Raw genomic sequence first — 26,848 nt, forward strand, 5'->3', positions numbered from 1 at the left:
CTTCAAGTAGCCATGGTCTAATTAACCCAGTTTACTTACTTTATCTCCCTTCTTATAATACCTTTGCACAGGCTGTCCCCGAGGCTAGGAATGTACTCATTCCCCACCTTCACTCCTTAGAATCCACAGCCTTCTTCAAACTCAGCTCATGGGTCACATGAGCCCTTTGGGAACAAATAAGATATCAAGAGATCTGTTAGAATGTAAGTGCTTTGGGGCAGCCAGGTGGCTCAGTGAATTGAAAGCCAGGCCTACAGGTGAAGGTTCTGTGTTCAAATCTGGTCTCAGACACTTGTTAGCTATGAGGCCCTGGGCAAGTCACTTAACCCCAGTTGTGTATCCCTTACTGTTCTTCTGCCTAGGAACCAATATTTAATACAGATTCTAAATCAGAAGATAATGGTTTAAAAAAACAGTAGATTCTCATTGATTAGAGAATGGCTCAATGAATTTTGGTACATTAATGTAATGGAATGTTACCGAGTTGTAAGAAACAAGAAATATGCTGAATACAGAGAAGCATGGAACTGATGCAGAGTAAAGTAAGCAAAGCCAGGTAGAACAAAAGACATAATGTAAATGGAAAGAATAACTCTCAAAACCAAAAGAACATCGGCAGCAATGAAAAACTGCAAAAAGCAAACTTGGTCTTAAGAGAAAAGACATGGGAAGATGGCTCTTCTTGTGCCACGCAGAGGAAGGGGATCCCAGGGACTGGGCACTGTACATGCTGGCAGATTTTTTTGATGTATTGAACTTAATTGCTTTTCTTAAAAAAATCATTTTATGATATGGGATGGGGAAGGGAAAGAATATAGAGAAAATTTAGGCAATGTAAAAACAAAAACTATCAATAAAAATTATTGCCTCCCCCTCCAAGAGCTCACAATCTTATGATATAATCTGTAACTCAAATGCTTGAATGGTGCAAGCCCCAAGTTTAAGATATAAGTCTCACACATGGAAGGACCTGATTGTCCACAACTGGTCACAAACAAAGCCTCACCTGTGCCCCACACAGAAGAAAGCAGGAAGTTTCTTTGTGTCCTTCAGCTCATTTAGAATCCCCTAAGGACTTTGGGGCTCTGAGAGCAACTAATGAAAATACTGAACCATCCCTCCCTTCCTCTCCCCCACCACAAATACAGCCATGGAATTCTTTACCCAGCTCCTCTCGGGTGAATGGCAAGAAGGTAGTGTCCTCATTCAGGTTCTTGTTGAAGTCGATACAAAGGAGACTTAGCTTCTTTTTAATGTTTTTGATTTTCTAAAGGGGAAAGAAAGAAAGGAAGTGAGGGATTGGGAAGAAGGGAGCCACAGGGAACAAGGAGACAGGTAAGCTCTAACTTTTAACACAGCGCCTCTGGGTAGACTTGGTAGTCTCATTAGCTGCACGTGACAGCCCTCTGGCAAGAACATGGGCAAAGAAAATGAAAGGGGAGAGAAGGGGGGGTGGGCCAGGTGGGATGTAGAGGAAGGGACCCTAAAATAATGTCACTTAAAAAACATACCACTACTTTGTCCTCTCGACAAGTGCTCTGTCCCCTCCTCACTCCCCTCAAAGTAGTTACTTATGAAAACTACATACATATTTATTCCAAAAATATTTCTCCAGATGTTTCAGGCATTCCTCTTTGGGGATAAGTGGATTTTATAGTACATGGCCTGTCCTAAATCTATTCTCCAGTAGAAAATCATTATCCTTACCCAGAGAACAGATTTCACTTTTGCAAAGAGCCATAAAGTCACACCTAATAAGCTAGTGAGGTAGAGGTCACCATGCTGAGAAATACTATTCTTATATTTAAAAAAAAAATGGTGAGTATAAAGTACAAGACTGATTTCCTTATGTGTCTCATGAACTGGCTCTAAAGGCAGCTTGGTCAGAAACATGTGGAGCAAAAGGGAGGCTGGGGAGTGCCATTTGCAAGAACAAAGGGCTGAAGACCCAATAACAAGTATTTACTAATTAAACCTACTTGCTGTTCTTCCCAGACCAACACTCCATATCTCCCTCCTCCCAACCTTGGCCCTGGCTGTGCCCCATGCCTGGAATGTTCTCTCTCTTTGCCTTGACCTCATCCACTAAGTTCTAAGGCTCCTTCATGCAGAAGGCCCTGTCCAGTCCCTTGTCTCTAAGGCTACCTTATGTGTCTACTTTGTATCTCCAATGTATATGTTGCTGTGTCCATTCAAATTTAAGGGCCTGGTTTTGCTTCTTTGTATCCCCAGCACCTAGCACAGTGCCTGACCTTAATAAATGCTTCCTGAAATTATAAACAAAAGGCTTTAAAAGAATGTGTAGAGGGCAACTGAGTGGCTCAATAGATTGAGAATCAGGCCCACCCAGAGACAAGAGGTCCTGGGTTCAAATCTAACCTCAGATACTTCTTAGCTGTGGGACCCTAGACAAGTCTCTTAGCCCCCATTGTCTAGTCCTTAGTGCTCTTCTGCCTTAGAACTCACATACATACAGTATTGATTCCAAGATGGAAGGTGAGGGTTTTAAGAAAAAAAGAAAAAAAATGCATACTCTCTGATCCAGCCATACCACTGCTGGGTTTGTACCCCAAAGAAATAATAAGGAAAAAGACTTGTACAAAAATATCTATAGCCGCGCTCTTTGTGATGACAAAAAAAAATTGGAAAATAAGAGAATGTCCTTCAATTGGGGAATGGCTGAACAAACTGTGGTATCTGTTGGTGATGGAATACTACCGTGCTATAAAGGAATGATGATCTGGAGGCTTTCCATATGAACTGTGAAAACCTTCATGAACTGATGCAGAGTGAATGAGCAGAACCAGAACATTGTACACAGAAAGTAAAACACTGTGGAAAGATCCAATGTAATGCACTTTGCAACTAGTAGCAATGCAACAAGCCAGGACCCTCCTGAAGGACTTACATAAAAAAATGCTAACCACACTGGGAGAAAGAACTATGAGAGCAGAAATGCAAAAGCAGAACATAGGCGATCACTTGTCACATATATGAATGCTCTATAGCAAAAATGAATAATATGGAAATAGGTATCTAGTGACAGCATTTGTACATTCCAGTGGAATTACTTGTCGGCTTGGGGAAGGGGGAAGGAAGGGAGGGATAGAAAATGAATCATGGAAACATGGGAAAATGTTGTAAAAAATAAACAATAAATAAATAAATGCATCCTGGATGATGCACTTGGCACTATGCTGGGCCATGGAGATGCAAAGGCAAACATGCAACAGTCTTTAATCTTTATTTACCCTCAAGAAGCTTGCAGTCTGTGAGGGAAACACTATGGACGAGCAAGCAGATACAAAATATACCTAAAGTAGATAGAAGGGGATCAGGAAAAGGGATGAGCTGGGAGAGTCTAAGTGGGAGAGCAGAGGACAATAGGCCTTTCCAGGCATGGGAAACAGCTTGTGCAGGGTTAAAGCTAAATACGGGGTCCAGTTTGGCTGAGCATAGTGCATCATGTGACCTAAGTCTGAAAATGCAGGGAGGAGCTCCACTGGGGATGGTTTAAAACGCCAAACAGCAGCGCCTTTGGGAACTTGCCTCAGGCACCCGCTGATTCTGCCAGAAGAATTCTCGAAAGCTCAAGATTCCAGTTCCTGAATCAGTGCCCTGAAGTGCCACTGAAGGTGGAGCTTCCGCCACTACTGCCCATCAAAGACAATGGCTCCAAAAAGAATGGCAGATCTGAAAAATGAACAGCTGCTTAAGAAGCCAGTGCCTGAGAAGAGGATTGAGATTTGTACACCATAACTAAAAACAGAACAGAATATAAGAATGGAAAGCTCCTAGCCAGGAACGGAGGGTACCTCAGGGCTATTAGGAATGAGTTTTCCTGGTGACTCACAAATCTAATTAAAAGAGCATTAAACTTGTTATGAAATTTTCATAAAAGAAGATATAAAAGAAGATAGAGGAGTAGATATTTCTATCCATCCACTCTTAGGCAGAAACGGGGGAATGGCGAATGCAGAGATGTGGTACACTGCACTTACTGTCAGAATTTTTTGGGAAATATGAACTGTTTTTGCTGATTGTTTTTCTCCCTCTTTTTTCCTTAAAAAAAATTTTTTTTTATATTAGGGATAGCCTCTTGGGAAGGACTGGGCAATAACGGTGAAATCTAAGTAAAGGACTCAATAAAAATTATTTTTCTAAAAGGGGAACCAATAATAAAATCCATGTTGGCATATGATTTCGGGTTTTGTTTTTTTAAAAGATTACTCTATTACAAAAATGAATAGTATGGAAATAGGTTTTGAGTGCTAATACATTTTTAACCCAGTGGAATTGCTTGTCAGCTCCAGGAGAAGGGAGGGAGAGAACATGAATCATGTAACCAAGGAAAAATTTTTTTAATTAAATTTTAAATTTTAAAAATAATAACAGGGCAGCTGGGTAGCTCAGTGGAGTGAGAGTCAGGCCTAGAGACGGGAGGTCCTAGGTTCAAACCCGGCCTCAGCCACTTCCCAGCTGTGTGACCCTGGGCAAGTCACTTGACCCCCATTGCCCGCCCTTACCACTCTTCCACCTATAAGACAATACACCAAAATTAAGGGTTAAAAAAATAATAACAGAACTCATGTTTATTCACAAATATATAAAATATAAATAACTGTAAGATGAAGTATAGGTCCTAAAACAAGGGACCAAATTTCACTTCATAAATATGACAAACTTTGTAGGAGGAAACTCATCGCAAGAATATGGCCCTTAAAAGGCATACTTAGACAGATAGTGGGAGACCAGTATGGCATGTGAAAAAAGAGCTGCATTTGTATTTTAAGTAATTAATATTCATGTAAGAAGACAAGGAATATGGGAAAGAGATCATAAGCCTATCACGGAGGTATGTAAGAAAGCAGTGATGGGAGACTTCAGTTACCCAGATCACATGGAGTCCTCTCCATCCAAAGCAGGGTAAGTAATATGTCATTGACTTGCCCTCATGATTTCATCCTTCAGAGAATGGAAGAATCAAGAAATGAAACGTTTACTCTGGTGTTCTCAACAACAAGGACAAGCTGCTGGAATAGAAAACATGGGAACTGTGAGGGGATGTAGCAAGTCCATCTTAGTATTTGTGATGAGAGAAAGGCTGGGCACAGTTAGTCATGCACTTTACATTTGGGGGGAGCAGAAAGCAAAGAATGAGAAGTTCTTAAGAACGAAATTCTGAAAGCAAAAGGAGGAAATTCCATAAACAAATCATTTACCAAGGAGCTACTATGTATAAGGCACTGCTCAATTTTCACTTCCAAAAAGAAGGAAAAGAAGCAGTTTGTCTAAAGAGAACTCAAAGACAAGTGTAGAAAATGAAAAGTAACAGATCAGAGAAGTATTTATTAAAATGCCTTAAACTTGGACACATACTATACAGTTTCTGCCCTTGGTCCTAAGAGAACAGGGTCAAAAAGGCTAAATCTTAGTGAACAGAAACTGCTAAAGAAATCTAAGGATTTAAGAAAAGGCCTTTTAAAACTATATGAGAAGGGGCAGCTAGGTGGATAGAGATGGTGGATAGAGATCCAGGCCCAAAGAGAGGAGACCGAGTTCAAATCTAGTTTTGGATATGTCCTAGCTGTATGACCCTGGGCAAGTTATTTAACCCCCATTGCCAAGTCCTTACCACCCTTCTGCCTTAGAACCAATATACAGTATTACTTCTGACATGGAGGGTAAGAGTTTAAAAAAAAAACTATATTGAAGAAAAACAAAAATCTGAAGAATCGATGAAGTGATGGTGACAGTGGAAAAGACAGAACTAATCCAGTTTTATTTCACTTTTTTGTCTCCTAAGGAGAATTATCTCTGTACTTTGATGCTAGAATAAAAACAGCTAACAGGGAACAGATACTCAAGGTAAGTAAGGAAACAGAAAGAGAACACCTCTGTGCTGCCCTTGATGAGCTCAAGTTACTGGGTTCCGCTGAACTATACCCCTGAAGATACCTAAAAGAGCCAGAAGAAGGTTCTGAGATGGTTAATTACCTGTTGGTGATCTCTGAAAATTCAAAAAAAGAAAACTAATTAAGAAAAAGTAGTTATGGGTAAGAAGAAAGCAAATGTCCCAGTTCTTAAAAATAAAAAAGGGATTCTGCAAACTACAAAACTATAAACTAATAAGCTTGAATTCCATTACTCACAAAATTCTGGAAGGATTTTTTATAAAAGGATAGTTAATGAACCTCTAATAAAAGAAAGCTTTAATCACAAAGATCCAGCATGGCTCCATTAAGAATATATCAAACTACATGTAAAACCCAGTGGAATTGGGAGGGGTTAGGGGGACTTGGGGAGAGGGAAAGAACGTGAAACATGTAACTATGGGAAAATACTCAAAATAAAAATAATCAAATAAATTTTAAAAAAAGAATATATTGTGGTGGCAAAAAACTGGAAAAGGAGGGTATTGGGGAATGTCTGAACAAATTGTGGTATATGCTGGTGATGGAATACTTTTGTGCTCAAAGGAATAATAAACTAGAGGAATTCCAGGTGAACTGGAAAGACCTCCAAGAACTGATGCAGAGTGAAAGGAGCAGAGCCAGAAGAACACTGTACACAAGAGACTGATATACTGTGGTAAAATCTAATGTAATGGACTTCTTCTGTACCAGCAGCAATGCAATGACCCAGGACAATTCTGAGGGATTTATGGTAAAGATGCTACCCACATTCAGAGGAAGAACTGCAGGAGAGGAAACACAGAAGAAAAACAACTGCTTGAACGCATGGGTTGAGGCGGACATGATTGGGGATGTAGACTCGAAACTACCACACCAATGCAACTATCTACAATTTGGAAATAGGTCTTGATCAATGACACATGTTAAAACCAGTGGAAATACGCATCAGCCATGGGCAGGGGGAGGGGAGGGTGTGTGAAGGGGAAAGTAGGAGCATGAATCATGTAACCATGTTAAAAATGAATATTAATAAATGTTTAAAAAAAAGAATATATCAAACTAACCTATCTTCCTTATTAAGTCAGGGTTACTAGGCTGATAGATATGCTATGGATAAGAGTTCACTTAGATTCTAGTAAATAAAGCATTTGATTAAATATCTTATGCTCTTCCCACAGATGAGGCAGAATGATGTGAGGTAGATAAGAAGGCAGTGACTTAAGAAGGAGATGAACAGACCAAATGGCTTGATGTTGATCTGGAAAGTGGTTTTAAAGGGAGGGCCTCAGGGCCTTTGGCCTTATGCTTTTCTAGATTTTCACCAAAGATGGTGTTGAAAGCAAACCACGTATGTGTATTTAATCCACAAGTGACTCAAAGCCAGATAAGTCCATTATCCAATGGATGGCAGAGTCAGTATGCTATTTGGTCAAATTTATTAAGATGAACTGCAGGGATGAGGAACTCCAGGGTATGGAAACTCCGTCTGCCCAAGCAGGTCAGCACCTTCCTCACAATCTGGAGTCTTAGTTCTCTGGAGCATTGTGAGGCTAAGTACTTGCCCAGGGAACAGAACCAGTATATGTCAGATACAGGATCTGAACTCAGGTTTTCCTGGCTTTGAGAGTGGATCTCTAGCAGCTACAATAAGCTCTCAGTTAAAAAGAAAATAATTACATTTAATAGGCATAAATATATACATTTATATTTGATTAAGCAATTGTCACCACAAATAAGAGATATCTAAACAACAAAGCTAGACAAAAACGCATCTAAGAAAAGATCAGGGTGGCATATGAACTCAATATGAGTCAAAGGTATGCCCTAGCAATCAAAAGAGTTGATGAAGAAGCCACTGAAAGAAGAGGAGCAAACTACCTAAAACTGGGGAGTTGATGGTTCCAACATATCCTACTCTGACTGGATCTTTTCTGGAAGTCTATGTTCAGTTCTGGATGCCATATTTAGGAAGAACATTGCTAATCCAGAAAAATTCTCAAGAAACTCAAGCAGGATGGTGAAGGGCTTCAAAATCTTGCCACATGAGGATTAACAGAAGGAACTAGGGACATTCCACTTAAAAAAAGAAGATGGTGCAAGATGATAACTGAAGTACCACCTTGACTAAGAAAGATTAGAGGACCAGGAACAATGAGTAGAGGTCTAAGAAAAGCAGGTTTAGATAATGTCAAGGAAAACTTTCTAACATGAGATGGGCTTTCCTGAAATAGTGGGTTCCCAGGAAGTTTACAGTAGTATATTTTGCAGTCCAGAAGAACTGAACACAAAGCAGGTGCTACCAAATGGTGAATAACTAGATAAACTGAGGTATGTAAATGTAATAGAATACCATTACTTCAGACACTTTAAAAGATCTGAATGAACCTATTCAGAACAAAATAAATAAATGCAAAAGGGTGGTACATATAAACACAATGACCACAGTAACATAAAGGTAAACAACAATACTAAACGACTTAGGAACTCAGGTTGATGTAATGACTATTTTTAACCCCAAGGGCTGATGATTGAATATGCTCTTCTCTCCTTGACTAAGACAGCAGATTGACAAGAAATGAGTCATAAGCTGTTAGACATGGTCAATGTGTCCATTTGTTTTGTTAATAGTAGATTGGGGCGTCACAGTAATTAAAGAATCAATAAAAAAAATTTTTAAAAACCCATGAAGACAAAGGATTCTCCCTCCCCAGAAGTCTCTAAGCAAGGGCTGGACAATGACCATTCACTGGGTTATGTTGTAGATGGGGGTACAGTATAGGCTATACTCAATGGACACTGAGCTATCTTCCAGCTCAATGATTTTACTCTGACATTCCACTTTAGTCCTTCAAAGGAAATAAATACTTGTAAGGACAATGTTGATATGGGTGTAGTCACATGACTATTTTTTTTAAAAGTCAGACTCCTTACTCTGGAGTATTTCTTAAAGTGGAAAAAAGGCAAACTATCACATTCCTATCTGTCTCTCAGTTCCAAGTTGAACACCTCTGCTCAAACAGTGCACACAAAGTTGGAAGACACCTTCAAGATCCTGAAGTCCAGAATGAGGAAAAGATTCGTCCAAGATCCCAAAAAGAGTTTGTGGTAGAGAAAAGACAAGAATTCCCATGAGAAAGGACTCTTGAGACAGCAGGATAGTCACCACCAAAGAATCCAGTCACAAAATAGCAATGCAGGAAACTGCAAAGAGCTGTCAATCTACATGCACAGGAAAGAAGAGGGGGAGCAAGCAGGTGCCACTGATCTCATGAATTCTTCACTAGAACTGCTGCCAATAATGCAGCTTTATTTCAATTCAGCCACAGCCTACCCTCCTTGAGAACAAATATTGAGAACTCTTACTTCTTGAGTTTCTTCTGGGAGATGTAGTCCATTCCGTTTTCCCAGCTTAACTAACCGATCCAGGTATCTCTTGGCTTCTGGCCTCAATGAATCTGCCGAAACTTTCTCCTAGGAAAAAAAGAAAACCAAAGCGCTTTAAAGATTACTTCAAAGGACAGATTTCAGAATCAGAATGCTAGACTGGGGGAGACTTTAAAACATACTGAGTCTAAACCCTTTCACTTTATAAATGAGGAAAATAGGCTTCATAAAGGGTAAATGGCATCATAAAAGTCTAGAATTAGAAGGGACCTCAAAGAAAATATGGTCAAACCCAAATCTGGAGCACAAATTCTTCTACAACATCCACAACAATGAGTTAAACAGGTTCTACCTGAATACTTTCAGTGACAGGAGGAAGGTCATTGTCTCAAGGCTGCTCATTCTATTTGGGAAAAAGTTATAATGACTAAGAAACTTTTTTTTCTTACAGTTGGCTAAAATCTGCTTCTCTGTAATTTTTGCATTACAAGATCCTAAACCCCTAAGGATGAACAGAACAAGTCTATTGCCCATGACCACCCTTCAGATGTTAGAAGACAGCATGTCTCCTTAGGTTTCTCTTCTTGAGGTAAATGGATGGCAAAGAACTGGAAATGGATGGATGCCATGGCTGAATAAACTGTGGTATATGATTGAGATGGAGTACTATCATGCTATAAGAAATGACAAGCAGGTTAATTTTAGAAAAACAAAGAAAGGGGACAGCTAGTTGGCTCACTGAATTGAGAGCAAAGCCTAGAGACCAGAGGTCCTGGGTTTAAATCTAGCCTCAGACACTTCCTCGCTGTGTGACCCTAAGCAAGTCACTTGACCCCCATTGCCTAGCCCTTATCACTCTTCTACCTTGGAACCAATACAGTTTTGATTATAGGGTGTTAGGCAAGGAGATTTAAAAAAAGAAAAATATGAAAGACTTGCATGACATAACACTGAGTGAAATTAGCAGAACCAAGAGAACACTGTACACAGTAACAGTGACATTGTTTGAAGAGTAACTATGAATGGCTAAGCTAGTATGAGTAATATGAACATTCAAATCAATTATGAAGAAAAATAAAATCTACCTCTAGAAAGAACTGGTATATGGAAATATGTATTATATGGTTTCACATATGTATCTATATCAAATGTTGGCCCTTCTCTAATGCAAGGTTGGGAGGACAGGGGGGAAGGGAGGGAAGAAGAGAATTTCAAATTCAAAATGTAACAGAAAAAAAAGAATAAAATAAATATAAAAATATTCTTAGGAGGTCAGCTAACTGCCTCAGTGAATAGAGGACCAGCTCTGAAAATCAGTCGTCTTGGGTTCAAATCCAGCTTCAGATACATCCTAGCTATGTGACCTCGGGCAAGTCACAATCCCCCCTCTTAGGCCTTAATGCTCTTCTGCTTTGTTGGTTCCAAGATGGAAAGGATTTAAAAAATATATATGTATGCATGTGTGTATACATATATGTAGGTATGTATGTGTATATATATGCATATATATGTATGCACATATATATATATATATATACATATATATCTCCTTAGTTCTTTTTTCCAATCCTAGGATTGGATGAAATGGTTTCCAGTTTGCGGTCAATTCCAAAGAACTGGAAGGGACTTCAGCAGTTATCTGGCCCAGCCCACAAAAAAATGAGGAAATCTCACTAAACCGTTTTCCACAAATGGTTGCCTAGGCCCAGCTTGATGATCTCTAAGAAGGGGAACTAATCACTTCTAGAAGAATCTAGCCCATTCAGCCTTTGGACAGCTCTAATTGTCAGAAAGTTTTTCCAAAAATTAAGCCTAAATTTGGTTCCTTGCAGCATCTTCCCATTGTTTCTAGTTTTGCTCTTTAGGGCCAAAGAGAACAAATCTAATCCTTCCTCCATGTGAGAACCCTTCAAATACTTGAGATCAGCCACCTTGCTCCCCATGGTCTACTTTTCTCCAAGATAGTTCATCCTCATGTGTTGTGAATTTAAGAGCCTTTTTCATCCTCTTGTCATCCATCTTAATTCATGGTTCCCATCTTGTACTTATAAAATTGGTTGTTTTTTTTTGTACTTAAGTGCAAAACTTAACATTTACCCCTATCAAATTTCATCTTATTAGATCCAGCCTAATGCACTAGCCTGTCAAGATCCTCATGGGTCCCAATTTGTCTTCTGCTGTTAGTTATAGCTCTTAACTTTGTGTCATGTGCAAATCAATGAGCATACACTTATACTTTTATTCAAGTCATTGATAAAAATGTTAAGCAGCACAGGGCAAAGCACAGATCCCTGGGACCATCCAATGGAGATCTCCTATCCTTCTGGTTACTCTTTGAGTCTAGCCATCCACAGATTTCTGAATCCATCTAATTATATTACTATTTAATCCCTCTCTCTCCATCTTCACTACACAGTATGAAATAATTTTATCACAAGCTTTGCTAAAATCTAGGTAAACCATAACCACAGCATTCTTCTCATTTGCTTAGCAATCCTATGGATCAAAAAAAGAAATGAGGTTAGTCTGCAAAACCTATTTTTTTTTTTAAACCTTACCTTCTTTCCAAGGCAGAAGACCAGAAAGGGCTAGGCAATTGGGTTTCAGTGCCTTGCCCAGGGCCACATAGCTAGGAAATGTCTGAAGTCAGTCTTGAACCCAAGTCCTTCCAACTCCAAGCCTGGCTTTCTATTCCCTGAGCCACCTTGCTGCTCCTGGCATAAACTTTTCTTAATGAAAACATGCTGTCTTTAATCACCAGCTATTTGTCAAACATCTTTCTAATAATCTCTTCTAGAATTTTTCCAGGAATCAAAGTCAAACTCAGTAGATTCTAGTCTGTAGACACTGTTCTCTTTCCTTTTTATGAAAATAGGGAATACCCTTCTTCTAGCTTATGGTGTCTTTTTTCCAAATTGTTTTTTTTTTTCCTTTTTGAAACTGGGTTTCCTAATGTCACCCAGCCTGGCTGATTTATGGACCATCTCATGCCAAAGCATGGGAAGTTTGGACCTGTTGTTCCTTATATGGGCTTGTTCACCCTTCCTTAGAAAGCCTGGTAGCCCCCTACCATTATGGGGTTCATGATATTGGGGCCATATTTAGGGAAGATACTTGATCAGCCTTAGCCTCATAGCAACTAAGAACTTCCAGGTTCAAGTTCCACAAGCCTTAGTCTCCCTTACTGTAGCAGGGATAAGAGGCAAACCCATCACTCCCAGCTTTCTATGATCTTTCAAGAGTCACTGACAATCTAAACATTTGGAAAAATAATTGCTCATGGGTAGGCCAAGCCAATATTGTTCATCTAAGCTAGATAATTTGAATTTCTCCAAGGCAACTAGGTGTCCCTTTACTATCATTTTACTTATGTTGGAAATCAGCTCACTGTTAGTTTGAGAACTATCATCCTCATCCCACCTACCAGAAACAGAGGCTTCATCTCTCCTCTGAGCTTTGCTTTTCTCCCAATATAGCAAAACAAAACATTTTTTGTTTTCCTTAGGCTCTTTTGGCAGTTCCTCATATATCTTTCTAAATCTCTGCCACACTCTTAAACTCATCTCCTCTTCTTAGCTTTGAGTCCATCTTCCATATACTTGATTAGTGAGATCCTAATGTGTCCACATTGGTTCTTTTATAACAAATCCCATTTCCTCTACTCATTGGAATTGTTTCCCTCAATCTCTTCAGAATTTCATTCTTGTTCATATCCAATCTCCCCCAAGGCTGGCTTTCGCTGAAGCATTTCAGGCCACGAGATCCTACCAATCTTTTGCCTAGATTTTTTGAAATTTGCTCTTCTGAAATATAGGATGCATGTTAGACTATACTCAAATTTTTCCTACTCTACCACAAACTCTAAACCACATCCCCAGAAGGGCCCCATTCTGCATCCCCAAAAAAACTAATTCCTTCACTGATAATCAGACCCACAAGAGTATGCCTCCTTTTAGTCTGTGGTCTTTTGAAGATAAAATTATAACTATAGCAAGTTGAGAGGTTTTAGCTGCTTTGCTTCTGGCAAAGAGCTCCAGGAGATAACTTGATAACTCATGTGCTCTAGGTATATCATACCTCTATGCCATATTCTGCCTCAAACTCCTCATCTATTTCTTCCTTCTGTCCAGGTGATCTGTAGTACACTCCAAATAACAAAATGACTTATGTTTCTAGTCCATGACCTTTTCCCAAACACTTTCCATAATGCTTTCCCCAACTGGTCCATAGATTTTTTTCATATGAACATATTGTCTTAAAAAAAAAAAAACAACTCTTACTTTCTGTTTTAGAATCAATACTAAATATCACTTCCAAGGTAGAAAAATGGTAAGAACTAGGCAATTGGGGTTAAGTGACTTGCCCAGGGTGACCCAGCTAGGAAGTGCCTGAAGTCAGATTTGAACTTAGGACTTCCCCCTCTCTAGGCCTGGCTCTCAATCCACTGAGCCACTAGCTGCCTCCCATTCCTAATACCTTCTTAATATATGATGTTCCTACCATCTTTTACCTATTCTGTTGGCTTTTTTTTAATAAAACATACCCATCCAGAACTCCAGTCTAGTCACAACAGAATCCCATCAAATCTCAGTACTAACTATGAGGTTAAATTTGCCCATCAGCATAACATAGCCTAGAGTTCCTCCTTGGGCATTTGCATATAGGCATCTGAGTTCTACTTGAGTTTTGCTTTTCAGGACAGCTGTACTAATTCACAGATCTACCACCAACTGGCTATTTTCATCTTTTGTTGTTTGCCAATTTTCTGGGTTTGAGATCAAATTTAGGGTTGTCTTGATTTGCATTTCTCTTATTAGTGATTTGGAGCATTATTTCATATGACTAGTAATAGTTTCAAATTCTTATTTTGAGAACTGACAAAATACATTCTTATCAGCCTTTGTTCAGTATACTCCATATCAATCCAGTAGTCTGTTAACTCTATATGGTAAATCATTAACCAGAAAGCCAAAATTCATTCTCGAGCCACCTTCTTAATGAGCTATTTACTTTCCAAATTAATCTTTCTTTTCTCTATCCCTTACCTTCAACAGGCAAAAGTGAAGAAAACACAATCTGCATCCTTATTGTCATCAGTTTCTTGCCTAAATATTCAGTCATTGACAATCTATTTAGATTTCTTCTGATACTGGTGCCCATAATTTGTTAAGCACCAGAGGTGAGTGCTACCCATTTTAAGACCTGTTACAATTACAATGGATTTCCTTTGTTGTTACTGAGCTGGCAAACAGATTCCTAAGCAAGCAATCACTAATAACTACTCTCCTCCTCCTCCTCTGCTCTTTCCTGGGGGATCTTTTCCTCTCTGACAGTTTCTGAAGTTCTACTATATCATTCTTGGGAGGACCAGCACCTTGTTTCTCAGAGCATCTGGATTCTTCCCCTTTAGGAAAGAGGTAAATTCAAATTATACAGGGGTTCTTTTCCTCCTCCTTATCTAGGTAACACTGTTCTCTAACATCCTGACAAGGACCATCAAGTCTTCCCTCCTCTGCTCCTTCCCACTGAGACCTTGCTTCTGTTTTCTTTAGGAACCCTTCTTCCCCTCTAATAACTTAAAGTATAGAGAACTGTTGTTCTAGTCCCTTCACCACCAGGAAGAAGCTCAGCCCACAACAGAGACACAGTTAAGTCATTAAACTGCGGCAGAAATATATAAATATCACATACTCAATACAAGTCCTCACTCTCCATAATGAATGGGAAGTAGGCACAGTCCTCCAGATTAAGTCTCACAAAAGATAGCACAAGATAGACTGTTCCTCGCCATTAACCTTATTCTCAACATTTACATTTCTTCTCAGGTAAATGAAGACCATATCAGGCTTTACAATGTTGTGGCTAAAGTACTAACTCTGGCATCAGAAGACCTGGGTTCAAATCTTGCCTTAGATATTTACTAGGTATATCACCCTGAAACCTATATCAGCCTTAGGTTCCTCACAAAATGGGCATAACTTCAAACATTTGTTACAAAGATTAAACAAAATGCCTGTAGAGTGGAATGTGGACAAGAAATGAGGAGCCCCGTGATAACTATGGCACCCACTCGAAGTCGCTACTTTCCTGTGTCTCTTTCCCCATCGGCATGCTGTGGATAATCACCACTGCTGCACACACAGTTTCTAATGTGAAAGTAACTCTGATAAACACAAACTGTGGTACAGAAGACAGTGTGAGGGCCGGATCAGAAGGCACAGTTTGGACGGCCTGCTCCGCTCCTCTGTAATAGTAGAGGAAAGGGAGGGGCTGGTGGTCTCAGAATAAACCATTGAATAGGATGAGAGAACAAAGCATACACTGCCTTCCTCTTGGGAATCTTTTAAGTAGAATGCTTCACCCAAACAAGCTGTTCTCATAACAGAAATGCATTGGATCTGTCCCATAGTCTGGGGAGTTGCTTTCTGCTAAGTCGGCTTCCCCTCCTTGTTTTCTCCCACCAGCGAACACATTTACTGTGGCTGACTTTATGGTGATAAAAAACTAAAGGGGAAGTGTTACTATTCCTTCATTAAGTTCTTGTGCCAGCTGTGTCCTTGTGGCCTTTCTGAATGGACCCCTTAGCAGTTTCCTTCCCTGGGGGAATAGGTTGAACAAACTACAGACTGTGAACAGGATAGTACAATGCTGTAAAAAAATGACAAAAAGGATAGTTTCCGGGAAACCTGGGAAGACTTGGATGAACTATTGAAGAACAACTTATGCAATAACAGCAATAATGCAAAGAAAAAGAATCTGAAAGTCTTAAGAACTCTGATCAATTTAAGATGAACCACTTTATCAAAGGATCTCTGATGAAATATGCCTCTCACCTCACCCGTGGCAGAAAGACAACAGATTCAAAAGGCAGAACAGTGCATATGGTTTCGGACACAGACGATGCAGGAATTTATTTGCTTGACTCTGCATATTTGCTATAAGGGTTTGGGTTATGGTTTTTTTTTGAGTTGTTTTCAATTTGGGAGGGAGGTAGATTGAAAGGGAGCAGTGGACATAGTAATGCCATTTAAGAAAAGAGAAAAAGGTAAATGAAGCATTTTTTTTAGTGCACAAAAAAGAACCGAAAGCAAAAGGAATCACAATTACAGACAAGCAGGACAGCTTTTAAAGTTACATGTTAAATTTATTATATACTTAAATAGCTAGCTTTATACAAACAGATTCGGTTTCATGTACAATCCTCTTTTCCCATTCTACTAGATATATAGAAATGCCTACTTTATTTGATATGTAAGTTCAGAATAACTTTTTTTTAACTGAAAGAGAATGTTATTGAAGTAAATTCATGTGCCAGCTGTACCCCTTCTAAATGGGCCAATCAGCAGTTCTCTTGTCTGGCTGAAAAAATCATGTTCTATGAATGACTATCATTGCATCAAATATGAGTAACTGAAAGAAACATGGAAAGTCTTATAGGAAGTGGTATATAGTGAAGAAAGCAGAACCAAGAGAATAAGTTATTAATAACCCTAAAAAAAGCAGTTAAGTTCTGAGCAATTGTATTGAAGTACATTTCTATCTTCTCAAGAAGAGGTGGACTATGGATACGAATGTATTCTATACTGTCCGATACAGTCGTTGCAGGTTTGCTTACAGGTTTCTCTTTGTTTCCAGAACTGTTTGCTGGTTTCAGGAAGGAGGCATTCAAGGGGAAATAACCAGTAAAAAAACCTAAGGCAATGTTAAAACCAAAAAAAAAAGGCCTTCCTATTCTGGTACTCACCTGCAGCCAGACAATCCTCTGGTACACATCCTGTCTCATGCTCATCTCAACATCAAACTCCGAGAGCTTTTTGTCAGCCTCAGTACTGGCTGTTCGGATATCTTTGGAGGGGGAAACATGCTGTGGAAAATCCAGAATGTTTCTCTGAACTGAAAAAAGGTCAAGCAGGGAAAAGCAGGTCATGTTGGGCAAGTGGTCAAGCAATAAACACCAATTTTAAACCTCCCCAGTGAGTCACAGAATAATTATGAGAGCCTCACCTGATCTCCCAATAGCCCTGTGAGGCAGGCAGGACTGGTCTTATTAAAAGGAAATGTCACAAATCAGAAAAACTGCAAATCCTGTAGCAAATATGAAGGAGAGCCCAGGCTAAGCCCCAGACTTCCTGGCTCAGAACCTAGGGCTCTCTCCACTGTCCTGCCATCTTCCTTCCTCCCCAAAGTGGTACTACCAGAGATGAGAGATGAGAGAGAGAAGAAAGAGACAGAGAGAGACAGAGAGACACAGAGATGGTGTATGAGTGTGGGTGTAGGTAGTTATGTGTGTGGAATTGGGATGAGATTTTTTTCCAGGTATGGGTTGGACTATGTTTCCTTTGATGTCCCTTCCATCTCTAAGATTCTGTGAAATGTGCCATCATCAGGAAGAATTCATACCCTCTGCTTAGAAACACAAAGGAGGAAATAAAAGGAAAGCAGATTTCTGTTTTCAAGAAGGAATAACGCCTGGGTAGCTCAGTTGGTAGAGCATCAGACTTTTAATCTGAGGGTCCAGGGTTCATGTCCCTGTCTAGGCACTAAGTTTTGGGGGCAGCTGGGTAGCTCAGTGGATTGAGAGTCAGATCTAGAGACGGGAGGTCCTAGGTTCAAATCTGGCCTCAGACACTTCCCAGCTGTGTGACCCTGGGCAAGTCACGTAACAGGAGGAGGAGGAGGAGGAGGAGGAGGAGGAGGAGGAGGAGGAGGAGGAGGAGGAGGAGGAGGAGGAGGAGGAGGAGGAGGAGGAGGAGGAGGAGGAGGAGGAGGAGGAGGAGGAGGAGGAGGAGGAGGAGGAGGAGGAGGAGGAGGAGGAGGAGGAGGAGGAGGAGGAGGAGGAGGAGGAGGAGGAGGAGGAGGAGGAGGAGGAGGAGGAGGAGGAGGAGGAGGAGGAGGAGGAGGAGGAGGAGGAGGAGGAGGAGGAGGAGGAGGAGGAGGAGGAGGAGGAGGAGGAGGAGGAGGAGGAGGAGGAGGAGGAGGAGGAGGAGGAGGAGGAGGAGGAGGAGGAGGAGGAGGAGGAGGAGGAGGAGGAGGAGGAGGAGGAGGAGGAGGAGGAGGAGGAGGAGGAGGAGGAGGAGGAGGAGGAGGAGGAGGAGGAGGAGGAGGAGGAGGAGGAGGAGGAGGAGGAGGAGGAGGAGGAGGAGGAGGAGGAGGAGGAGGAGGAGGAGGAGGAGGAGGAGGAGGAGGAGGAGGAGGAGGAGGAGGAGGAGGAGGAGGAGGAGGAGGAGGAGGAGGAGGAGGAGGAGGAGGAGGAGGAGGAGGAGGAGGAGGAGGAGGAGGAGGAGGAGGAGGAGGAGGAGGAGGAGGAGGAGGAGGAGGAGGAGGAGGAGGAGGAGGAGGAGGAGGAGGAGGAGGAGGAGGAGGAGGAGGAGGAGGAGGAGGAGGAGGAGGAGGAGGAGGAGGAGGAGGAGGAGGAGGAGGAGGAGGAGGAGGAGGAGGAGGAGGAGGAGGAGGAGGAGGAGGAGGAGGAGGAGGAGGAGGAGGAGGAGGAGGAGGAGGAGGAGGAGGAGGAGGAGGAGGAGGAGGAGGAGGAGGAGGAGGAGGAGGAGGAGGAGGAGGAGGAGGAGGAGGAGGAGGAGGAGGAGGAGGAGGAGGAGGAGGAGGAGGAGGAGGAGGAGGAGGAGGAGGAGGAGGAGGAGGAGGAGGAGGAGGAGGAGGAGGAGGAGGAGGAGGAGGAGGAGGAGGAGGAGGAGGAGGAGGAGGAGGAGGAGGAGGAGGAGGAGGAGGAGGAGGAGGAGGAGGAGGAGGAGGAGGAGGAGGAGGAGGAGGAGGAGGAGGAGGAGGAGGAGGAGGAGGAGGAGGAGGAGGAGGAGGAGGAGGAGGAGGAGGAGGAGGAGGAGGAGGAGGAGGAGGAGGAGGAGGAGGAGGAGGAGGAGGAGGAGGAGGAGGAGGAGGAGGAGGAGGAGGAGGAGGAGGAGGAGGAGGAGGAGGAGGAGGAGGAGGAGGAGGAGGAGGAGGAGGAGGAGGAGGAGGAGGAGGAGGAGGAGGAGGAGGAGGAGGAGGAGGAGGAGGAGGAGGAGGAGGAGGAGGAGGAGGAGGAGGAGGAGGAGGAGGAGGAGGAGGAGGAGGAGGAGGAGGAGGAGGAGGAGGAGGAGGAGGAGGAGGAGGAGGAGGAGGAGGAGGAGGAGGAGGAGGAGGAGGAGGAGGAGGAGGAGGAGGAGGAGGAGGAGGAGGAGGAGGAGGAGGAGGAATAACACCCTAACAACTAAAGCTCTCCCAGAATGAAGTGGTCTATCCAGAGGCGGGTCACAGAAAGTATTAATGCACTCCAACAAGCATCTATTTTATGTCCCTCATGCTGTCTGCCTTCAAGGGGCTTACCACTGACTGAGGAGTAGACGTGGTCAGAAGAAAATGCAAAATATTGAAGGAGGGGGAGAGCTGTGACTTCACTGGCACAAGAGACCACCATAAGAAAGCTTGTGTTACCTAAACAGATGTGCTCTGGGACCTCAAGCTTCCTCAGACTGCTGGCCCAGCCACCAAGAGATTATGTGGCTTCTGCAGTGACAATGCCAAGACTAGGAAAGGCCTTTTGTAGGGGTGGGTACTTAAGCTGAGCCTTGAAGAAAGGAGAAGGCTCTAAGAGGTGATGGGGAGAAAGGAGTGTTTCGGGTATGGAAGATGGCTTGTGCAAAGATAAAAAGACAGATGAAATGCCATGGATGAGAAAATAGCAAGCAGATTGATCTACTTGGAAAATAGAATGCGTGAGGGGGTTGGAGTGAAGCAAAATGGTCAATGGACTAATGGAATTTACTTCTGGAAATAATTCAGTTCAACCCCTTCATTTTATATATGAGGACTTGCCCAAGGTCACAAAGGTATTAAGTAGAAAAAGTAAGTAGGAAAGCTGGAATTCAAAACTGAAATTTCTTATTCCAGCCATCTGCCCAGCATAAGATGCTACTTGGCTAGTGAAATTTTTGCTTAGGTAATGTCTGAATTAGACAAACACTACAGTCCCTTTCAGTCCTGGGAATATATGATTCTACAGACTAATAAACAAAAAGTGGTAGATCTTGTTGTTATAAGGTTCTTTGCCTTGGATTTCAATGTTATTATTGGTCCTCAAAATAAGAACATTTACAAGCAAAAATAAGGTATTTGGGGAAAGGGAAATAAGATATATCTTGAAATGAAGGTGATGTTGAAAACAAAGGATATCAATAACATTTTTTAAAGGGGAGGGACAGATGGGTGCAAAGCAAGAGGGACTAATAGCATGGTCCTCCACACCCTTATTACCCAATTTATATTATTAAGTTAATTGGGTGAGGGAGTGGAAGGTGACAAAGAGAACATGAAAACAGAAGACAGCCAGATTTGGCAGGAGAAAGAAAACAATTCACTGTCAACTTGAAACAGGTAGATTTGGAGAGGCTGAAAAGAGCTCAAGTTTCATGGGTGTAATCTGAGTTGGCTCTTGGGTGTAAGTCTGTAACTCAAACTGGTTTTTAGGTTCCTAGTTCTTAGTTAATAGAGCCGACGAGTTGGATCTCTGAACTTTGCTCTGAGCTCGTTTATATTGGGTAGTAGCCAATCACAAACAAGGTCATGACCTAAAATTTACCTGTGTATTCCACTTCCACATCAGCCAGTGCTTTGAGAGTACTCTCATAGGATACTTCTTCAAACTCCTGAGATCCCACTTGATCATACACATGCTTGGTTTTTTCAATGAGTTCATTAGTAAGATTTTCAATCTGTCCTGCTGTCAAGTCCCACCTTAAGTGGTTTGCTACAGAACATGGAGACACATTATCCAGGACATCTCCTGCACAACAAAGACAGATATATAGATTGGTGAAATGGATAAACAAATAGCACATGCTTGCTGACACTCACCCAGATACAACCTTATCGGTATCTTAGAAGATTCAACATTCACCTTTCCTGCTATAGGGAGGGAAAATGAAGTATAGTTTCTCCAGAAGTAAAAGAACCAAGTTCTATATTAGTGTATCATCTTCCCACCACTGTACACAAAATAGCATCTAAGAGAATGGGGCTTCAAGTATCATCAACCATTTACAGTACATTGACTAAAATTCAAAGCACTGTCTAGGCCAGTGATGGTGAACTTTTAAGAAACCATGTGCTGTGCCCCATCCTACCCCAGACTGAATGCCATGCCCTGCCCCTCAGAGAACAAGGGGCCTCCTCCCACCCCCCCACCCCCCGACTCCCTTCCCCACTACCCCTCCCCTTGATCACTGCCTTACCTCAGGCAGGGGAGGGAGAAAGGGAAGGAAGTGGCCTGAGCGCTCCACTCAGGGGAGGGAGTAAGCTCAGAGGGGCAGGGAGGCACAGTGAAGAGAGGGAAGGGAGCAGCTCTGCCAGAGTCCCTATACCTTTCTAGTAAATACTGGGGACAGCACACATGTCCTCAGAGAGGTCTCTGCATGCCATCTTTGGCACATGTGCCATAGGTTTGCCATCATGGGTCTAGGCACTGACAATACAGAGGAGTCTAAGACAATGCTAGTTGAAGAGATGGGACATAAACATAAAAATGAACCCAAATAGAAGTGTTCTCTTCCTCATATGATCTCCTAATATTATATTCTTCAATTGTTACTTAAATGTATTTATGTCTCTCTTTTACTGGGCCCTGCTAGACTATAATCCCCACAAGGACAAACTTTCATTTGTGCATTCTTCCCAGCACTGAATACAGTGCTCAGCAGAGACACTAAATAAATGTGCACCAAATCAGTCTTTTTTTCTCCAGCTAATCAGATACGAAGTCTAGAGATTTCCAATCCCATAACATCATTTGTTTTTCTCATTAGTCCCCTCCTTTTTTGAGGGGTAAGTAAGGGGATGTGTTTTGTTTTGACACAACAGACAATTCCAAAAAAACTCTCGACAGTGATTGTAGCTGGTGGTATTCATCTCTTCCCACTTTTGTAGTTTAACAATAAGAGAAAGGACACGTGTTTAACTTTGAGAGTAGAGTAGCAACACTGTATTTGACTCAGGTTTTGTAGCCATTTAGTCTTGTTTTTATTTACACTGTTGCAGTTCTATATGTTGTTCTTTGGCTCTGCTTTCTATATACTCCACGTAACTTCTTTTTTTTTTTTTTTTTTTTTTTTTTTTTTATTTTAACCCTTGTACTTCGGTGTATTGTCTCATAGGTGGAAGATTGGTAAGGGTGGGCAATGGGGGTCAAGTGACTTGCCCAGGGTCACACAGCTGGGAAGTGTCTGAGGCCAGATTTGAACCTAGGACCTCCTGCCTCTAGGCCTGACTCTCAATTCATTGAGCTACCCAGCTGCCCCCCGTCCACGTAACTTCTTAAATCTCCCCAAGTTTCTTCATGTTCTCTCTTTCCTTTTTTTGTTCCCATAGCCACCACCCTAGTTTAGGTCCTCATTACCTGGACTATTGGCATTGCTTTTTAACTGGTTTTCCTGGTCTCCAATCTCTCCCCATTGACCTCTTCTACTTTTGACCAAGTAATCTGTATCAATTCATTTCTCACTACTCAAAACCCTTCAATTTTGAAGTTGTCTACAAAAACAAGTATATATTCTTTTTCTGGACATTGTAGGTCCTTGACAATATGGCTCCAACCTGACCTCCCAGCTTATCATGCATGACTCCTTTGAGTTAGCCAAACTGGACTTCTCCACTCTCTGTTCTTCTCTCACCTCTTCTCCTTTACCTTCATCCTTTCTCACTCTTTCCTAGAACAGATCTATTCTTTCTTTAAGCTCAGGCACCACCTCTTCCATGACCCTTCCAGTCAAAGGTAATCTCTCCTCAAATTTTCCACACAATTCTGGATTTCTCCTTTACATTTAACCACTAATATGCTCTATCTCCTCTATTGGAGTGCACACTCCTCAAAAGCAAGGACTTTTCCCATCTTTTTATTCGTTGCATCCATCCTCTGGTCCCTGTGCTCAAGCTCAACAGTCAGGCATAAAAAGATGCTCTCTAACCTCAATTTTTGCACTCAACCACTTGTGAAGAGAATGGAATTTGGAGGGACCCAGAGCCCAGGCTACTTGGAAACTAACTCATGAGCCCAAATCTAGTAGGAAGTATAGGTCGAATGAAATAAGCAATACTTGCCTTTATTGGGGTGACCCTGGCTTCCCAATTCCCCAGACTAAACCTAAGCAAGCAACCATATTTAGAAAAGGAAAATCTGGTTATGCAGAAAGTTCCAGTTTCCCCTGAGAGAACTTGGATGCCTAGGCTCTCTCAAATACAGAATAGAGAATGAGCAACATCAGCTTTTCCTGGAAGGAAATGGAGGAGAGGAGCTAGTGGGAAGAGGAACTCTAGGCTCTTTTAGACATTACAGTATGAGAGGGAAGTCCGGTGGGACATGGAACATTCACCTCTGCTGAGGTGATAATCTGGGCTTCCATTTCCAGAGCCCAAACCTATGCCTAATACTCAGGATTAGAAGGCATGGTGCCTTTTGAGAAGCCTTTTGAGAATCTGGTGGTGGTCATTGGTCCCAGTTCCTGCCTTGAAATTCAGCACAGAGAACTGGGATGCTCTAAGAGGACCAGGTGATTCCTCAAATTATTGGTGCCTTCTCTTAGAAATTACTTTCCATTTGAATCAGATGGGTAACAGAAAGATAAAAATAGATACATTTTGTATACATAATTATTTGCAGTTTGTCTACACATTAGAAGGTGAGCTCCTGGAAAAGGATTGTTTTTGTCTTGTCTTTTTTCCTAAGTGTTCAGCACAGTTCCTGACACATGAATGCTTAATATGTTTTACTGACTGACTGACCAACTTGCATCATTTAGCCAGTTTCCTCATCTGTAAAGAGAGGATTGTACCAGATGACTTAATAAGGTTAATAAGGTCGCTTCCAATTCTAAATCTATAATCCTTTGAAAAGTATTAGAGATGGAGGTGAGAAGATCTGATAGAATCATAAGATTCCAGCTTTGGAACTGGAAATTATCTGAAGAGACCAATGAAGCATATCTATAACATAGCTTTTGGGCTTGAAAGGACTTCAAGAGTCATCTAGGCCCGGGGCAGCTGGGTAGCTCAGTGGATTGAGAGCCAGGCCTAGAGACAGGAGGTCCTAGGTTCAAATCTGGCCTCAGACACTTCCCAGCTGTGTGACCCTGGGCAAGTCACTTGACCCCCATTGCCCACCCTTACCAATCTTCCACCTATAAGTCAATACACAGAAGTTAAGGGTTTAAAATTTAAAAAAAAAAAAAAAAAAAAAGTCATCTAGGCCATTCACCTTTCTATGAATAAGGAAATTTAGAATTAGAGAGGTTAAGTAATACTCAAGATCACAAAGGTAGTAAGAGACAGAGGAAGAATTTAAACCAGAACCTCTGACTTCAAACAAGTGTTCTCAGCATTAGACCACTGACTCTCCTCTCCAACTTTATAGAAGGAAGCTGGAGAGCAGAGAAGTGATTTGTCCAAAAGGTAGTAAGTAGCAGAACCCAGACTCTCTGTGTACAAACTTACAGCTCTGGTCTACTGCAATTTTCTCTGGAACCCCAGAATCGTGGAAGGAGGTAGGGGTGGAATGGAGGTTCGAGTAGCCCCAGTATTATAAGACCCAGACTCCCCAGTTCCCAGTCTCTGTAGACAAAACTTCAAGGGTACCTCGGCTAATGGACTGAGATAGAAGGGGGTGGGTTTGGGGGTTGGTTATGCTGAGGAGTCCCAGGATTACAGGACTTGGGCTCCCTAGCTACCAGTCCCTTCACCCAGAACGATAAGGTTGCCCTGGCTGAAGATTCCTGGGGTAAAAGGAAGGAATCTGGGAAGTATGCAAGCAGCTCCAGTCCCGGCACCCAGGACAAGGGGACCCTGGCTAGTGGTTTCTGAGGTACAAGGGAGTGGTCTGGGGGGCTGGATTCTAGGACCAAGCTGCCCGGCTCCCAGACCCTTCACCCTTCTCCCTCTCCCTCAGGAAGGCTGCCGTAGCGGGAGCGGCGTGGACAGCGGCCCTCGGCGGAGAAGGAGAGCGAGAGCGAGGGAGTACCTGTGGGGGGCGCCATGGTGATGGCTGCAAAGGTAGTGGTGGCGGTGGCGGCGGCGGCGGAGGGGCCCGGGCTGCAGAGGAACTCAAAATGTGGCTGGCGCTGCCAGAGACGGCTTCCTGCTCCGAGAACTCCTCCTCCGCGGACTGGGGAAAATAGACCGGTCGCCCAAAGACTTCTGGGAGCGCGGCGGAAACCAGAACCATAGAGAGGAGCGGTAAGAGGGACAGAGCGCCCACCTTCTCCTCTTTGGCGCTGGCTAGGATCCTGGAGGACTAACCTTCTCTGAGGCGTCTGACTCCCAAACCGCCACAGGGTAGGGTTTCGGAGAGGTGGCTGGGGTTCCCTTTCCCATAGAAATCCCAAGGCAGGAGCTCCCTCACTCCAAAGCCTGCCAGCGCTGCTGACCTTATTTCTTAAGGGAATCCCAGAATTTAAGAGGAATGGACCCCTCATTTTACACCTGAGGAAAGTGAGGCCGGAGAGGGTGAACTGCTCCGAGGCACACTGATGTCCTGTCTGTCCTTGAAAGCCCTTTTCATGGCAGCCAAGTAGCACAGTGCATGCTGGGTTCCAAATTTGGCCTCAGACACTTCCTAGGTGTGTGACCCTGAGCAAGTCACTTAACCTCACTTGCCTACCCCTTACGGTTCTTCTGTCTTAGAACTGATCTAGGACAGAAGGTAAGGGGAAGAAGAAGAAGGAGGAGGAGAGAGGAGAGAGATAGAGATTTGCTGTTATTGTTGTTTAGACTGCCCAACTCACCCCATTTGGGATTTTCTTGGCAAAGATCCTGGAGTTATTTCCCATTCCCTTCTCCAGCTCATTTTACAGATGAGGAAACCGAAACAAACAGGGTTAAGCGACTTGCCCAGGGTCACACAGCAGGGAAGTGTCTGAGGCTAGAATTGAATTCAGGTCTTTCTGACTCCAGGCCCAGCACTCTATCTACTCTGCCAGAAAGCTGCTCCAGAGTCAGGGATACATAGTGAATAAAAGATCAACGAAAAACCTGAGTTCAAGTCCTTCCTTCAGATATACAATTTGTGGAGCCTGACCTTCACCCTTTCAGTGTCCCAGGCCACACCCTTTGTCTATCAAGCACATGTATGCTGATCTCCAGCTCCCTGTTGGACATCTGGAACTGGATATGCCCTAAACATTTTTAACTAAATATGTCCAAAACTGAACTCATTTACTCTCCCACTACTCTTCTCAAACCCTCCCTTCTCTTCTGAATTTCCTGATTACTGTTGTGAGAACTACCCTTCTGCTAATCACCTAGGTTTACAAGTAGTAAGTTTCTCTGACTGAACGCCCCCTTTTTTCAATTTGTTCCCAAATCTTGCCTATTTTTATTTTTTAAAATTGATTGATTGATTGATTGAGAATATTTTTTCATGGTTACATGATTCATGTTGTCTTCCTCCCCTCTTCCCTTCCCTCCCTCCCAGGGAAAGGAAGGAAGGAAGGAAGGAAGGGAGGGAGAGAGAGAGAGAGAGAGAGAGAGAGAGAGAGAGAGAGAGAGAGAGAGAGAGAGACAGAGTGAGAGAG

General features: G+C 42.5%; 1 protein-coding gene and 1 non-coding gene across 2 annotated transcripts in view; one reads left to right on the forward strand and one right to left on the reverse strand.

The window, feature by feature from the left end:
- The window catches only part of THOP1 (thimet oligopeptidase 1), a 41,716-nt gene extending 20,586 nt beyond the window's left edge, over positions 1 to 21,130 (reverse strand). The window contains exons 1-4 of the mRNA XM_044685344.1: positions 20,872 to 21,130; positions 17,044 to 17,192; positions 9,279 to 9,386; positions 1,165 to 1,267 (exon numbers count right to left, since the gene is read on the reverse strand). Of these exons, the coding sequence (XP_044541279.1) occupies positions 1,165 to 1,267; positions 9,279 to 9,386; positions 17,044 to 17,192; positions 20,872 to 21,130 (619 nt within the window). The remainder of the gene's footprint in view (positions 1 to 1,164; positions 1,268 to 9,278; positions 9,387 to 17,043; positions 17,193 to 20,871) is intronic.
- Positions 17,767 to 17,839, forward strand: TRNAK-UUU. The gene has a single exon. It is a non-coding gene; the product is annotated as a tRNA-Lys (tRNA).
- Positions 21,131 to 26,848: the final 5,718 nt, after the last annotated feature.

This window comes from Gracilinanus agilis, chromosome 1 (genome assembly GCF_016433145.1).
Source record: "Gracilinanus agilis isolate LMUSP501 chromosome 1, AgileGrace, whole genome shotgun sequence".
Taxonomy (NCBI): domain Eukaryota; kingdom Metazoa; phylum Chordata; class Mammalia; order Didelphimorphia; family Didelphidae; genus Gracilinanus; species Gracilinanus agilis.